The sequence below is a fragment of the Sinocyclocheilus anshuiensis genome, unplaced genomic scaffold (assembly GCF_001515605.1).
Source record: "Sinocyclocheilus anshuiensis isolate Anshui unplaced genomic scaffold, SAMN03320099.WGS_v1.1 scaffold391, whole genome shotgun sequence".
Lineage (NCBI taxonomy): Eukaryota > Metazoa > Chordata > Actinopteri > Cypriniformes > Cyprinidae > Sinocyclocheilus > Sinocyclocheilus anshuiensis.
Window position 1 is genome coordinate 1,721,215 of NW_015548229.1, and position 16,308 is coordinate 1,737,522.

At 36.4% G+C, this 16,308-nt stretch overlaps 1 protein-coding gene across 1 annotated transcript in view; it reads left to right on the forward strand.

The window, feature by feature from the left end:
* Window positions 1-16,308, forward strand: part of tcerg1l (transcription elongation regulator 1 like) — a 90,491-nt gene that overhangs the window by 16,108 nt on the left and 58,075 nt on the right. Inside the window, exons 4-5 of the mRNA XM_016441672.1 lie at window positions 9,165-9,341; window positions 13,305-13,481. Coding sequence (XP_016297158.1) covers window positions 9,165-9,341; window positions 13,305-13,481 — 354 coding nt within the window. The remainder of the gene's footprint in view (window positions 1-9,164; window positions 9,342-13,304; window positions 13,482-16,308) is intronic.

Genomic DNA, 16,308 nt, shown 5'->3' on the forward strand with positions numbered 1-16,308 from the left:
CTTGAGTTTTAACTTTTTAACAAAACCTGCCTTGAATTGTCCCTCATTCAGAAAGCTGCCTGGAGTAAAATGATTTGCGCAGCCAGACATAAACAAATTTAGTGAAAGTGAATTGAATTGACATATGGCTAAGTATGGTGTCCCATACTCAGAATTTGTGCTCTGCATTTAACCCATCCAAGTGCACACACACAGCAGTGAGAACACACACCGTAAACACACACCAACAAAGTTGGGGGTTTGGTGGAAGAGAGCGCTGGTATTCACTCCAAAATCAAAATGGCTTTATAATTGAGACTCTTTAGGTTTTTGGGGGATAAAAAAAGGAGTGCATTTTTATCATTGTAGGGTGGTTGTGTCCACACACTGCTAAGATACATTTATATGCAAATGAAGATATTTTGCATCCAATGTCTCCTTTAAAATAAAAATATTATAATCTTAATTCAAGTGATGAAGGAGTTCGAAAGTCTGACAGTTATCAGTGTTGAGCACATATTGCAAGTTTAACCCTGCCTGGTTTACATGTTTGAAAATGATTAACAGTTGAAAACATTAGAAATTTAGAAAAGTAATCAAAAAGTAATCAAATGTAATCAGTTACATTACTTTAATAAAGTAATTAAAAAGTTACACTACTTATTACATTTTAAGTAGGGTGACTTGTAATCTGTAACCTATTACATTTCCAAAGTAACCTTCTCAACACTGGTCGTGATCACGAGGAAACAAGAAGGAAAAAAAAAATATTCATGGCCTTTTAGGACTTCCGTACACATGTCATTGGAGGGAAACAAATTTTTGTCATATGCTGTTCTACAGATGTAGCTTTTGATTTGCATGCCATATTAATTATACGTTTTTATTAATATTCTTCTTTTTTTCAATAATGCAAGGCCAAATTAAAATGCATTTAGAACAAAGCATGTTTGGAAAATGAGTGGTGAAGCTGCAAGCCTGGAAACTCGAACATACAATCGTGGCATAATGAACACAGAGCAAATCAATATCTGAAGCAAATAACCTCCTGAGTTTCCGACATTCTTCATCTACTCAGCACAGAATCTGTCGCCAGCCATGCATTCCAGGTCCAGCATTAATAATCTGTGTTCTGCAGTGTTTACATCTAACCAAAGGAAATAAGAAATATGTTCAGTACAAAATAGAAGGTGCAGTTTCAACCCTCAGTGCCTGAGGGTCCACCTTCTGAAGGTATACATCCCTGTTCTACGGTAAGCTACGTATCGATCCAAAATACTACTCCTGCCGGCTGTCGTGTACCGATAAACCAATATTTTATACTGATTTATTTGTTGCATGTTCGTCCTTTTTGATTGACATCAGTATGAAAATCAGTAAGTACAGTTATATGTTTGGGGTGATTATAACAGTGTGTTGTCTCTGAGGGATATTTTAGTCTCTGTGATGATGGAAAGATGGAAAAAATGGAATTTAATATATGAGAAAAAATATTTTTATTTTTATGATGAGCTTGTGCATATATATACACTAAATATAAATTTTTATTTTAAATTCGGCATGAATTAATTGGATGCATTAAAAGGATGCACTGAAATGATCGAAAGGGACAGTAAAAAACTCGGGAAAAAAAAAATTCTATTTCAAGTATTTACATTTTTATTTTAAATATTTTTTAATTCAAATGTGTTGTCAACCTTCTATTTATTAAAGAATCTTCAAGAATCTTCAGTAAATGTGCCAAACACTGCAGAATAATGGTGCAGGAAACACTGAAATTTACATGAAAATTATTTGGTTCCAGCATTTTATTTTATTTATTTTTAAATGAAACTTAGCAATCAGTCTAAACGTGATGTGTGTTTTGTAGCAATTCATGAATTTAAAATTGGAGATGGAAAAAATGCCTCCAAATAACAGTGCTTTAGGCAACCGAACTAGTTCAGGCTTTATTTTAGCTCGCTCATGGTCATTCATTTATCATCTAATGGGTGGAAGCATTGCAAATGCTTCCTGAGGGCTTTCCTGAGAAGGACTCATTCTGCTGTGTGCATTTCCAGGATCTACAGTGTGGTTTCTAGGCCAAAAAGTCATTTTTACTTTAACCCACCATTCTTCTGCTTCGCAGACCTGCTCTGAAATCTCATTTTTCATCTTCATGAATTTTAGCCTGGTCTTATTGACAGGACCTAATGGAACGTGAAAAGTCACTCTGGTTGCCTTGTCAAGAAATACGCAGCTTCTGGAAAATAGAGTTTAAAAGTTGAGTAGGCGATTTAGAAGTGTGCACTGAAGCGTTTTGGACCACCTTGAATGGATCACGACGAAACTCTCATGGGAAATTTAATGAGGCTTTAAACACCTTCACGTGGAACGTTTCATGCTTTTATTTTGTGCCACAGTGAGATTTACAATCAAGACTTAAAATTTGAGAAATACTTCGATCTCATTAGAGATAAAGGATGAAATCAATAACACGCCATCCATGCTAGCACATCAAAATGTGTACAAAATAAAAAGAAACTCCGTTTACTTTAGTTGTGCCAGAAGAATCCACCACAGTGCAACAGTCACACTCTCCTTCGCATATGACTCCAGCTAGTTCAAACAGAATACTTCTGAAATAAGAAACATTGATTTGTCTGACACACTTTCACTGCAGACTATGTGTGAATACTAATTACACACTGTGGAACTCCACAACTTTATTGGTGTATTCCAGGATGTGAATGAAAGAATGACTGCGAATGAAAGAATGTCTAAGAAAATGTTTTTGCCATTTTCAAGGGCACAATCTGTTGAGCGGTGTCTTAAGCAACACACATTGGCAAACCATATTGCACATCAACCAAACCCACAGGAATTGTATTGTTAGTTTGCCATTTTATTATTCAAGAGACATAATGGAGGTCTTTATGATGTTTAATTTAAGTATCTCAACAGATGTTTCCCTTAAAATTACTTGGAAGTAAAATTAGACACAAATGGGACAATTGTTGATATATATGAAATAATTTAATGGTAAATGGTTGAGTTTTGAGTGCACATTTGTGACCCTAATGTGAGAGATGTTATTAGATGGCTTTTATATGAGATGCATTTGAATTGATTGAGTTAATTTAGTCTTTCCCTCAAAAGAATCCGCAACCCAGGCTCATTGGAAACACGTGACTGTCTGCATTTCTGCAAAACCTGAAATACCTTTAGAAAATTCTGCTGCACTTTTCAGATCACAACATGAGACGCCATAAACTATATGACTTGTTCTACTTTGCAGATGTGGGTTTGGCTCTAAATAGCGTGTTAAATTTTCTCTGAAGCAGTTAAACGTGACAATGTTTTATTCAGTTGTGTAGAAGAAATATGTCAGAGAAGCCAAACATACAATATGGAGCAAAAATCATGTGCTATGGTAAAAGTGTTTCAAGGTCATATCATAGCATTGTGCATGAACCTTTATTCATCAATAATCTGCCCCTTTACTACCTCTAGAGTTTATTTTACCTGGATCCAGCAGTGAAATGTACTGTATGTATACAGTAGGTATTTTTTGCACTTTTGCAGAAATGTAGATGGAAACACATACAGCATTTCCAGTGAGCCTGGATTGAGAATCCAACCTGGTCTCTGGTCACTACATTTCAAAACACAGTTTAATTTGGCCTGATATTTATATGCCATAAGTCACTATTTGCATGCATATTATGCACAAAATCCATGCAATAGCTTTCACTGGTTGGAAATATGTATGCAGAGCATGCAGCAATACTTTTGCCCTCCATTAAGACAAATCAGCCAACCAACACAATTTCAAATCAATACATATTGGCACCTGTTCGTATCCCAGCAATGCATTTTACCTCAGCCAAGACCTCTAAGCCTGCCTGGATTTTAATTTTAAAGATCCCAAATGCAGCCGCAGTGCCAAAAATCACTGCATTTGTGCTTTAGATACAGTCTACATGAGCTATAGAGACTGGGTTGGAAAAATCTGAAAAGCAGACTTTCTCCTGCCTTTTGTCATGCGCTGATAAACCAATACTTATGCTGATGTATTTGTCATGTGTTGTTTCTGATTCACATTAGCCCTTGTGTTGTCTGAAAATCCTGTACCTAATTTGGTGTTCCTGGTCAAAAAGTGCTTGTAAATATCAAATCTCAAATCTTGAATTCAATCTTTTTGTCAACTTGGTTTCTTTAAATTAGCACAGGTTTTGTATTACTTTTTGAAACTAAAAGTACCTTAGGACCTTAGGATCTGAGCTTATGCATGTCAGTTTTGGAGTGAAAAAAAAGTGGATAAACTTGGCCATGTTCACTCAAAAACTGAGTTGCATAAATTCAGATCAATGAAAGAAGCAGAAATATGGTGATTTTATGGTGATTTCGCATCCATACCATTTCAGAGCTAAGAGTGAGTAAATGACAGATTTTCATGTTTGGGTGAACTATTCCTTTAAGAAAGTAAATAGTGTGCATTTTGATTTCATGTTGACTTCAAAACCATGTTTACTAAAATTGTTGTGCTTCCACCAAACCTCTTACTCAACTAACTTTATAAATGACTGTTGAAAGCCTCTTCTTCAGGCAGTTACCGTCAATCCACTTTTACACTGAAAAGAGGTGCTCAGCGTTATTATCTGGCCTTTGTGTTGCAGGAGGAGTCCGGGGAGACAGGTAGCATAATTCAGCAAAATAAGATGTTTTCAGGGAGAGGGTATTAAGTAGGTGGTTTGTTAACCAGGTAAACGAGGAAACAGTGGGAGGACAGCATAGTGAGAGAGAGAGACAGAGACTCCAACACTGAGCCTCTTTGTGAATCAAGATGATGGCAGTGTAGTCTGAAGCACACATAAGTGGCTGAAAGTTTCATAAGTGCAATCACTCGCCATTTCAGCTCCGCAGCAGGACGGACAGCTCTAGAGCGCTGAAGGCTCCCGCTACATCTACCCTTGTCTTGGCCTGAATCTTTCTGCACAATTTCTCTGAAACAAGACCCCCTGAGAGAGATTTGAGAGATTGATAGAAACATATCACACTCAGACATGAACACTCACACTCGCACACGCACACACACACACATAAGGGTGTTTCTGCACCTATTAGCAATTTTAGCCCTGTGGACTTTTAGAAAATAACATTTTAATAGTTTGTGGGTTTTTCTTAAAACACTTTTTACACTCTCACTAGTTTAATTTTTCAATTTAGTATATACAGTACATCCATAATAGTAGAATTCTGTATTTTTTATGCTACAGTGTCATCACAGTGTTATTTTGATTATTAATATATTATTTTAGTATTTAGTAATATTCTGAATTAGCTTATATTTTTATATTTCAGTTTTATTTAAATTTCAGTCTAAGTTTTAGTAATTATGTGTGTTTTTATCCATCCATCCATCCATCCTAATATTTTTCACACTCATCTTTTTATTGTCTTTTTGCATGCCCTTTACTGACACTGCTGTCTTTATCTAAACAAGTACCTTAACTTTATACATTTATTAAAACTTTAGTAGCCAAATTGTTGTTGCAGTGACTGAAGGAAAGTTGTAATGTAAAGTGTAAAACTGGCTATAAATATGTAATCACATTTTTCTCACATTATTGTTTAGATTATCATATTTTATAAATATTATAATTAATACGTTATATGATATATATAAATATTATTTCAATATTATAGTATATTACCTCTGTTGAAGTGTATGGAATCTAAAGGCTCATATTTTTAATATATAATATAATAAAATTTGAAAACAAGGCAAAAAGTTTCCATTTTAAATTTAATGCGGCATTCATATAGCAAAAAGAAAAAAAAAAGTTAACATTTCTGGGACAACTCATACTGTAGCTTGAAGGATCACTATAGATATACTGTATATTATCATAGGGAGATGTCAAAACAATCATTGGCTATGGTTCAAACCAGTGTTAATTTTGACAGGCATTTTTGTCTTAGTCTTTATCTTGAGACGAAAATGCTTAATAGTCTTAGTCACATTTTAGTCTTTTAGTCATTACTTTTAGTCAAACTGCAGTTACCAACATTTATTTTGGTAGCTATTTTATATTTAGTCTTAAAAAAAAAAAAAAGTCATTAATTCTTCTCTCTTTAGACCAAATCAATTAAGCATATGAGAAATTTGAATCAAAGATTGAATTTGGAAAAACCTAACTTTGAGGACACTTAAAGGAGCACAGCAATAATTGCTCCCCTGGAGACTGGAACAAAATGGCCTCAGTCTTGCAGCCTTTGGTCACCGCAGTATTTATAGTGTTTCTCCCTCTTTGTTAAACCTGTCAAGAGGCAGCACCCAGCACCAAAATAAAGAAAGATGTTTTATTTTAATATATCATGAGTGCTTTTTCTGAACACCGTGTTACTTTTGAGGATTTAGCTCTGTTGAAGTCACATGGCGTGCTGGGCTGGCTTTCAAGAGAAGCTCCCGGTGGATGTATAATTCAAGGTTTCTATTTCACGTCATGTCCGCAGAGGGCATCTCTTGATGAACGATGCATTGTTTATGTGATCTGTGCACCTGTCACTTCATCTCCAGCGGCTAGGTGTTTAAATGAAGAGGTTAGTTCCACATTTATCATTACTATCAAGCTAAAAGGTTAGTAGAGTTTAATCCGCAGTCCCCATACCCTTTGCTTGGGCTGTCAGATGACAGAGTATTCCTTCCCCCCCAACCCTCTGTTGTTTTTCTGCCTTCTAAAGCGTTCTCGCAGTATGGGAGAGTCGATGTGCTGGAGCCGTTCCATATGATATATTCCCCAGTGGCCTGATTTCCAGTGCGGTACATGTGCATGCTAACTGCTCTGGTTGGCTCTGATCCGCCCACTCAGTACCATTAGATAAAGTGTTTCAGCTGCTCAGCATGGAAGAAACACCCCGCCTGCTCACTCCAAAGATCTCTTCAAGGTTTCGTTAAATAGCATTTCCCTCGCTCAGGGTAGACAGAAGCTGAAAACGGTGGAGATGAGATGAGCACATGTGTGTTAGCTCACCCAGGTGACTAATAATGGATCATCATCATCATGGTTTTGACAACACAGTGATGTTTGGAGCATTTAGAGCACAACTATTACCATATTTGAGCTACCTTATTTTGCCCATTTTTCTCCTTCTAAGGCTTTTCATAAAGATCTGCACTAACAAGCTATGAACCAATGCGGCCAGATAGATCACAATGAAAACTTAATTTGAACCAAAATATTTGAAAATAGTGCAAACAAAGTCAAGCTATTCAGTGTGTTACTTGCTGTTTCTTTGTAATTATTGTATTTGTGAAATTGACTAGTAATTTCTGAGTGAAAATGTTTCAAAATAAATCACCACCAATTTTTTTTTTCCCATGTTTCCCCTTCTTAGGCATTTTGAGCCTGTTATTGAGCATCATAAAGCATGAACCAAAGCAAACAGATGAATCACACAGAAACAAAAGGAAAAATCATGAAAAAAAAGTTATGTACAATGAAAAATAAAATCTAAATATACAAAATGTTGTGCATACTTTAAATATGCTTAAATTATTTTATGAGTAAATGTACTACTTATCCCATGAAGCTTTGCTAATGGAAATAACTGTCAATCCAAAATGATTGACCATTAGTCATTATAATATAAAATACAATATATATGTTGTTTATTGCTAAATATTCAAACATATACAAATACATACACAATTTGCAGTGTGGCAAAACACAATTGCGTTATTCACAAGTTTTACGGGAGTGGGCAGTCATGACTGAATATAGTTTCTGTTTCCATGCAAAAGCTCTTTATAGGATTATGCATAGTTTTGATGTTAGATCTTTAGATCAAAAATCCATATGCTGAAAACCAAAATTGATGTAGAAACAATTTTCACTCTGAAATTACTAGTCAATTTCATATATTATTACAAACTGCAAGTAACACATTGATTTAACTTGAAATATTTTTATTAATAGTGTAGTTATTAAAACCATTTTACCTCTGCCCTGTACAGGACATAAGGAGCTGGTAGAGCTTGCTGTAAGCAACACCAAGGTCATGGGTTTGATTCCCAGCAAGTGCACATACTGATAAAACACATAACTGGAATGCCATGTAACTTCATCCACATTACATTCATGCATTTGCTGCAAACTATATCTGTCAAAAGCATAAATGCATTTTTGCTTGCAGGGTGTTCATAACATTACTCAGTTACAAACCACATCTTTTCGAATGTGTCTAATGTGCAGTTATAGAGTTTGTCTTGTTCGTGCACTCACATATAGTAGATATTAGTGGGTGAGGGATTGTAATGCTCAGATTTGATAAGGCTTTCAACACTTCGATGTAACACAAAGGCAAAAGCCCATGAAAATGTTTGGCAGCCAATTAAACCCCAGAACAAAGACAGGCCTGCACACAGTATCCAGTGGGAAGAATACACATACTTTATGTTCAAATCACCACTGATGCACATCATGGAATTATCTCTATTTATAGGACTTTTTATTGTCTTTTTTTTATTATTCTACATATGGAACACTCTAGAGTTTGAAGCCAAAATTGACCCTATTTAATTTCTTACAGTAACATGTTATGTTTTTTAGGCAGATTATAGATTATAATGATTAAAAATGATTAAAGTCACTTCAATATACCTAACATTAACACCTCTAAAACATTATGCATTTAATGTCAGCGTTAGAGGTTGTGATCATCTTTTCTTCCCTATTATGATGTATATCCAAGTGAAGCTGTTTTTTTAATGAGAAAAAAAACGTATGGCGGGATTTGATTTTGTCTATTGGGAACTGAATGGATCGTTATTTGTTAATTGCTGTGCTCTCATATGATTATGCTGTGGTATAATTTGATTAAAGTTTATGAGGGCACATGAATTAAAAACAATAGTTATGTGCACAGATAAATCATAAACAATGCAATATTCCATTAAAAAATGTTAATTTTTCATTTAATTGTAACTTTAAATAGACAGCATGATAGAATAAAAAATCCACACAGACTCACAGTACTGAATTTACTAAGACCATTTTCCCATCCTAGTTCAAGTGCAGCCATCAAAATAAATATTTCTGAGCGCATTTCGTTAAAAAATTCTCAACAGAAAATACTGTTAGGTATTATTCTGCAAAGCACAGTAATGCACTTCTTTTACCAATCTTTATTTCTCTTTTCAGGTTGTCCCGTGGCCATTAAGCGAGTAGGAAGTTCTAAACGGATCGCTCTGGCAGCAGCAGCCATGATGGTGATGGATTCTGACGTGACACAGGGACCATCTGTCTCTTCTGCTCACCCTCTCCACCTGCTCTCGCTCTCACCCATCAAGATTCCCTTTCTGACGGCACCTCACGCAGGTAGGAGTACAAAAGAAAACGCTTTCATTAGTGTCCTTGTGCTCATGAAAAGAATCCCCAGTGGTCGCCTATCAAACGCTGCCGCTGTCCCAAAGGATTTTATCCTAGCTGCGGTTTTGGGGAGTAACTAACTAAAAGTAACAACCCTTTAATGCAATTACGTTTTGCAGTGACAGCAGCTTGGCTGTTTTCAAAACTGTGAAATTTTTCCAGTATCGTGATGTGATATAACTGTCACAATGGTATGATTGCGTATATGTTATTGCTTTTATACAACAGTGCAAGATGTTAAAGGGATAGTTCACCCAAAAATCTAAACTCTGTCATTATTTACTCTCCAGGCTGTTCCAAATCTGTATAATTATGATGATCAGTGAAACATAAAAGACAATTTTTGAAGAATGTTGGTAAGCAAACAGTTTTGGCTCCCATTGACTTCCATTGTATTTAATGCAAGTTAGTCGAAATTAAAACTGTTTGGTTACCAGCATTCTTAAAAATGTCTTTGTTTTTTCCTTGTGGAAAAAATAAATGCATACAGTAAGCAATGACAAAATATTTTTTTTTATTTTTGAATGGATCACCCCTTTAATATTGAGTGACTTACAATGCAAGTTACTTTGTAAATTTTTGCTCCTCCATAGAAAATATTTCCAAACGAACCATTAAGCATCTAACAACGCACAGTAGTGGTGTTACTGAATGAATTAGTGTTGTTGAATAAATCAGGTAAGTAAATGATTCAATGAGTGACTGGTTTGTGGTCCATTAAGGCACAATTTATGGTGTGGTAGTACAGTATGTCCCAAAACGTGCCTACTCTACTGCTACACACTCAAAAGCATGTACTTTTTCTTCGCAAAAAGAGTACATTCATGCATTTAGGGAAGACTATAAGTATGTGAATAGTCAACCTGAACTAATCAGTGATGATGAACAAATCATACAATGATTCGATGACTCACTCAAAAAAAAAAAAAAGTCATTAATTCTTCTCTCTTTAGACCAAATCAATTAAGCATATGAGAAATTTGAATCAAAGATTGAATTTGGAAAAACCTAACTTTGAGGACACTTAAAGGAGCACAGCAATAATTGCTCCCCTGGAGACTGGAACAAAATGGCCTCAGTCTTGCAGCCTTTGGTCACCGCAGTATTTATAGTGTTTCTCCCTCTTTGTTAAACCTGTCAAGAGGCAGCACCCAGCACCAAAATAAAGAAAGATGTTTTATTTTAATATATCATGAGTGCTTTTTCTGAACACCGTGTTGATTTTCCGCCTTCTAAAGTGTTCTCGCAGTATGGGAGAGTCAATGTGCTGGAGCCGTTCCATATGATATATTCCCTGGTGGCCTGATTTCTAGTGTGGTACATGTGCATGCTAACTGCTCTGGTTGGCTCTGATCCGCCCACTCAGTACCATTAGATAAAGTGTTTCAGCTGCTCAGCGTGGAAGAAACATCCCGCCTGCTCACTCCAAAGATCTCTTCAAGGTTTCGTTAAATAGCATTTCCCTCACTCAGGGGAGGAGGCAGGCGCTGAAAACGGTGGAGATGAGACGAGCACATGTGTGTAAGCTCACCCAGGTTACTAATAATGGATCATCATCATGGTTTTGACAACCATTGTAATACTTCAAAAATGTCATGCTTAATTCAATGTTACTTGCCATTTATTTGTGATTATTTGTGAAATTCACTAACAATTTCTGAGTGAAAAATGGTTTAAAAGTAAATCCTACACTTTAAGTATACTTGAGTAAATTACTTGAGTAAGTATAAGTATACCTGAGTAAGTATACTTGATTAAACTACTCATCCCATGATGCTTTGCAAATGGAAACAACTGTCAGTCCAAAACAATTGACCATTATAGTCATTGATTATGTACTATACAATATATTTGGTTAGGCTACTGCAAAATATATGAGATAATTACTAGCAAGTTTCACAAATGATTGCAAACTCCAATTAACAAATTGAATTACTGTGAAATATTGAAGTAGAAAAAAAATAAAACATTCTGTTTTATTTATTTTTTATTATAGACATTCAACTCTTCATTCAAAACTTCATCCACATTATATTTATGCATTTGCTACAAAAAGGATCTGTCAAAAGCATGAATGCATAAAGTTGATTTTGCTTGCCTGGTGTTCATAACGTAACTCAGTTACAAACCACATCTCTTCTAATGTGTCTAATGTGCAGTTATGGAGTTGTTCATGCACTCACATATAATAGATATTAGTGTGTGTGAGGGATTGTGTGTTCAGATTTGATAAGGATGTCAACACTTTGATGAAACACAAAGGCAAAAGCCCATGAAAATATTTGGCAGCCAATTAAACCCTAGAACAAAGACAGACCTGCACACAACATCTGGTGGGAAGAATACACATACAGTCGCCACTGATATATATCATAGAATTATAACAATCTCTATTTATATGACTCTTTATTTTCTTTTTTTTATTCTACATATGGAACACTGTAGAGCGTGAACCCTATTTACTTTCTTATAGTAACATGTTATGTTTTAGGCAGATTATAGATGGTGATTAAAGTGATTAAAAATGATTAAGGTGATTAAAAATGATTAAAGTCACTTCAATAATACATAACATTAACATCTCTAAAACATTGTGCATTTAAATTCAGCGTTAAACTGAAGTTATGATCAGTGGTGTAGTGGTGCCTTGAGAAGTGGGTATACTCTTAATTTATGCCCCCGATTTTTTTAAGCGGCTGTAACAAAGTTCGTAGTTCGGGAAGAAGGAGGCGGGAACCGGTGAACATTTAAAGACTTTAATAAAATAAACAAACACAAAATGAAAGTAAAGCGGCAGCCCCTCGCGGACGACTGCCGCACACAAAACACAAAATAAAATCCAGGCCTGGTCCTCTCTCGTCCAACACTGTCGTCACTCCTCCTTTTATCCTTCAGGAGCTCCTCCGTGGGACTCGAGAACGGTGAGTGGCGCAGGTGTCACGCGTTAGCATTTACTCCACCGGCCTCACGAGAGAGGGGAGAGAGGGAAAAAAAATAAAATAAAAAATCTTGTTCCGGTTCCCAGACACACTGCCGCTCGGCCCTCCACCAGCTGGGTAAACTCTTCCGCGATGCCTGGTGGCGGCACTGGATAGCCCTCTCGGTCCAGATCAGGGGAGTGAGGTTTAAAGGCACAGCTCTTACTAGCCTACGACAGTTACATGCGCCCTCCGGCTTCCAGTATGAATTAAACATAGCCTGCATGAACGTGTTTACGCCTCGGTCCTGAGTGTTTTTAAGGAATATTTGCATTTGTTCACATGCGATTAGATTAGCTACTCATGTGCTGGACTGTCTTGATTTGGCTAATGCAGGACACTACAGGATGAAGCGCATCAGAGGGGATTTAGACGTAGGTATACGCAATGCCGACTGATAAAGAAGTGGGTATATGCCATACAGCTGCGTATACCCTGCACTACAACCACTGGTCACTACAACCATCATCTTCCCTATTATGATGCATACTGTAAAACTGCCTCTTGAACGAGAAAAGATGTACGCAATGGACAATTGATTTTGTCCATTGGGAACTGACTGGTAATTGCTGCACTTTCACGTGATTGTGCTGTAGTATCATTTCATTAAGGTTTATGAGGACACATGAATAAAAATAAAAAAATTGTGTGCACAGATAAATCATAAACTGCAATATTCTATTAAAAAATCAATTTAGATTTAATGGTGACTTTAAATAGACAGCTTGATGGAATAAAAATCGACACAGACTCACATTACTGAATTTACTGGGACCATTTCCCCATCCTTGTTCAAGTACAGCCATCACAATAAATATTTCGGAGCACATACTTTGTTAGAAAATTGCCAACCAAAAATACTGTTATTTTCAAGGTATTATTCGACAAAGCACAGTAATTCACTTCTTTTATCAAACTTTATTTATCTTTTCAGGTTGTCCCGTGGCCATTAAGCGAGTAGGAAGTTCTAAACGGATCGCTCTGGCAGCAGCAGCCATGATGGCGATGGAATCTGACGTGACACAGGGACCTTCTGTCTCTTCTGCTCACCCTCTCCACCTGCTCTCATTCTCACCCATCAAGCTTCCCTTTCTGACAGCACCTCACGCAGGTAGGACTACAACAGAAAATGCTTGTGCTAATCCCGCCTCTTTCCCAAAGGATTCTAGCTGCGGTTTTGGGGAGTAACTAACTAAAGCAACGTCTCAGTTACGTATGTAACCCTCGTTCCCCGAAGGAGGGAACGGAGACATTATGTCAGTGACTGATGAATTGGGATCCCAATTCGTCAGTTACTGACCTAACGTAGAACGTGACTGACTGAAAGAGAACTAAGACGCTTTAACTTAATTACATTTTGCAGTGACAGCAACGCAGCTTGTTTTTCCTGTAACGTGGTGTGATATAACTATGTCACAACGGTTTGTAGATCATGCAAGGACGATTGCGAATGTGTTATTGCTTTTATACAACAGTTCAAGATGTTAAAGGGATAGTTCCCCCAAAAAAGAAAATTCTGTCATTATTTACTCCCCATATTGTTCCAAATCTATATGATTTTCTTTAATCTGTGGAACATAAAAGAAGATATTTTGAGGAATGTTGGTAATCAAACAGTTTGGTTAACATTGACTTTTATTGTACTTAATGCAAGTCAATGCAAACCGAAACTGTTTGATTCCCAGCATTTCGCAAAAGAAACAAAATGCATACAGGTTTTGAACGACAAGAGGGTGAGGTGGGGGCATAAACAATGACAGAATTTATTTCATTTTTGAATGGACTATCCCTTTAATATTGAGTGACTTATATTTTAGACACAGTATTAGAAGTTGCTTTGTGTATTTTTGTTCCTCCACAGAAAATATTTTCAAGTGAAACATTAAGCATCTCACAATGCACAATGTTGTGGTGTTACTGAATAAATTAATGCTGTTGAGTGAATCTAATGAGTGAATGATTCAATGAGTCACTGGAAGTATGTCCCAAAACACGTGTATAGTCAACCTGAATGAATCAGTGTTGTTGAACAAATCATATGAATGAATGCTTCAATGACTCAGCCATAAGGACGGTTACTTGTTTAGTTCCTGATTGAATGAGCATGTCTGAATGAATCAGATGCATGAATGATTCAATGACTCACTAATAGTCACTTATTTTTTGTACTGAATGAATCACTGAGTTAATGATTCAGTGACTCATTCTTAAAGATAGGCAGTTGTTTAATTTCTGAGCGTTGTTCAGCATTGTTGAATGACTCAGGTGAGTGAATAATTCAATGATGTACTTGTAAGGACAGTTACATGTTTTGTACCTGAATTGAATCAGTGTGTTTGAACGAGTTAATTATTCAATCACTTTTTGTAACCTACTGACATAACGATGAAGCCTACAAAAAAAAAAAAATCACGAATGGATCGTGAGAACCTATTTTTAATAACTTGTCTAAGGATTTTATTTGTATTATTATTATTTGTTTGTTTTTGATTCAAGTACTCATGATTTTGCGTAAAAACCAAACATTACATCCTTGGTTTGGTGTGCGCTAGTCTGTCTTGACTTTACCAGTAAACCTCTCTCGTCATCATTGCTTCAGCTTTTTTTTTTTTTTCTTCTGGCTCAGGTTTAAACCAACCAGCTTTGTTGTTTTGTCTGACCCACTTGGTATGATTCTTGGGTTCATAATGAGGGCCTGCTTTCTCACAAAGCTTCTGATGTCCTAATTGGTGAATTGTAATTGCAAATGCTTTTGGTTATGCAAATGTCACAGTTTTTTAGTCCTGGCTTGTCAGAAATAGTCTGCACGTTGTCTTTTTCCATTTACAGTGCATTCTGGTAAAAATGAGTTAGTGTGTTTGCGTCCGGTACTTTGATGCTTTGAGAGTTTTAGAGGAAATGTTAGGGTTTTATGGTTGTCGATTTAGACTTCCCTAAGCAATTACAAGAAATGTTGCTACTTGAGCACCCATCTTCTTGCTGAGTTTCTTTTGGTATTGTTCTTACTGTGTCGGTGCCATTTCTCTTAAAGAAGTAAGAGTTTCACTTTGCTGAAGTGGACGGGTTTAAATCAAGGGTCAGTGCATAAATGACTGAACTGAATGGAAGTACGGCCGTTCGTTTGGTGAAACAGACAGTCTTGTCTGTGAAACAGTCTTTCTTTTTCTCTCTTTCTCTGCCTTCATGCATATTGATTAACTGTTTCCTTCCTCTGTTGTTCAGTGAACTTGTTCAGTCCCTCTTGCGGGTGGATTGCCTGAGGTGAAAAACCATGCGTGTGTGTCAATAGTGTGTACATGAGTCTGAGTGCAGGTCTATATATTTTATGAGCAAATGTATGTATTTTTCAGCTCCGGTCTTGAATGTGGGTGTGAGGGATGAATTATCTGCTGTGAATCAATAGGAAATGCGGCCGTGGTTGTCAGAATGCCCTGTATGGATGACAGGAATCCTCCCCTGGAATTACTTCCTTTTAGCCAGGCCTCAAAAGCAACATTAAAGCAAACAGGCCAGCAAACCCCGAAGGGCTTTTAATTTAGCTCTAATGATGTATATGCATGTTTGTCTGATGCTGTGGTAACTGGATCACTCTTGGTGTCTGGCAGCATCAGCCCACTGCATTTGAACATTAATGACGCTGTAATTCATCCTGATTGCGATCTAATACTTAAGGCAGGAATGATTGCCATACAGTTTGTGTGAGGGAAGATAATGGAGGTCTGTAGCTCTCTCTGGATGCAAGGTTTAAGGATTTATGTAAGATGCAATATGAAACAAGTCGCATTCATTAATCCTGAAATACCATTGCACAGTGATAATTTTTATTATAATCAAATCTCAATACAGTATTTAAGTGGCACAGTTATCAGCATAAATTATATTTTTTTAATTGACATTTTTTTGTGCGAACTATTAAATATCCTAAAAAATTATATACT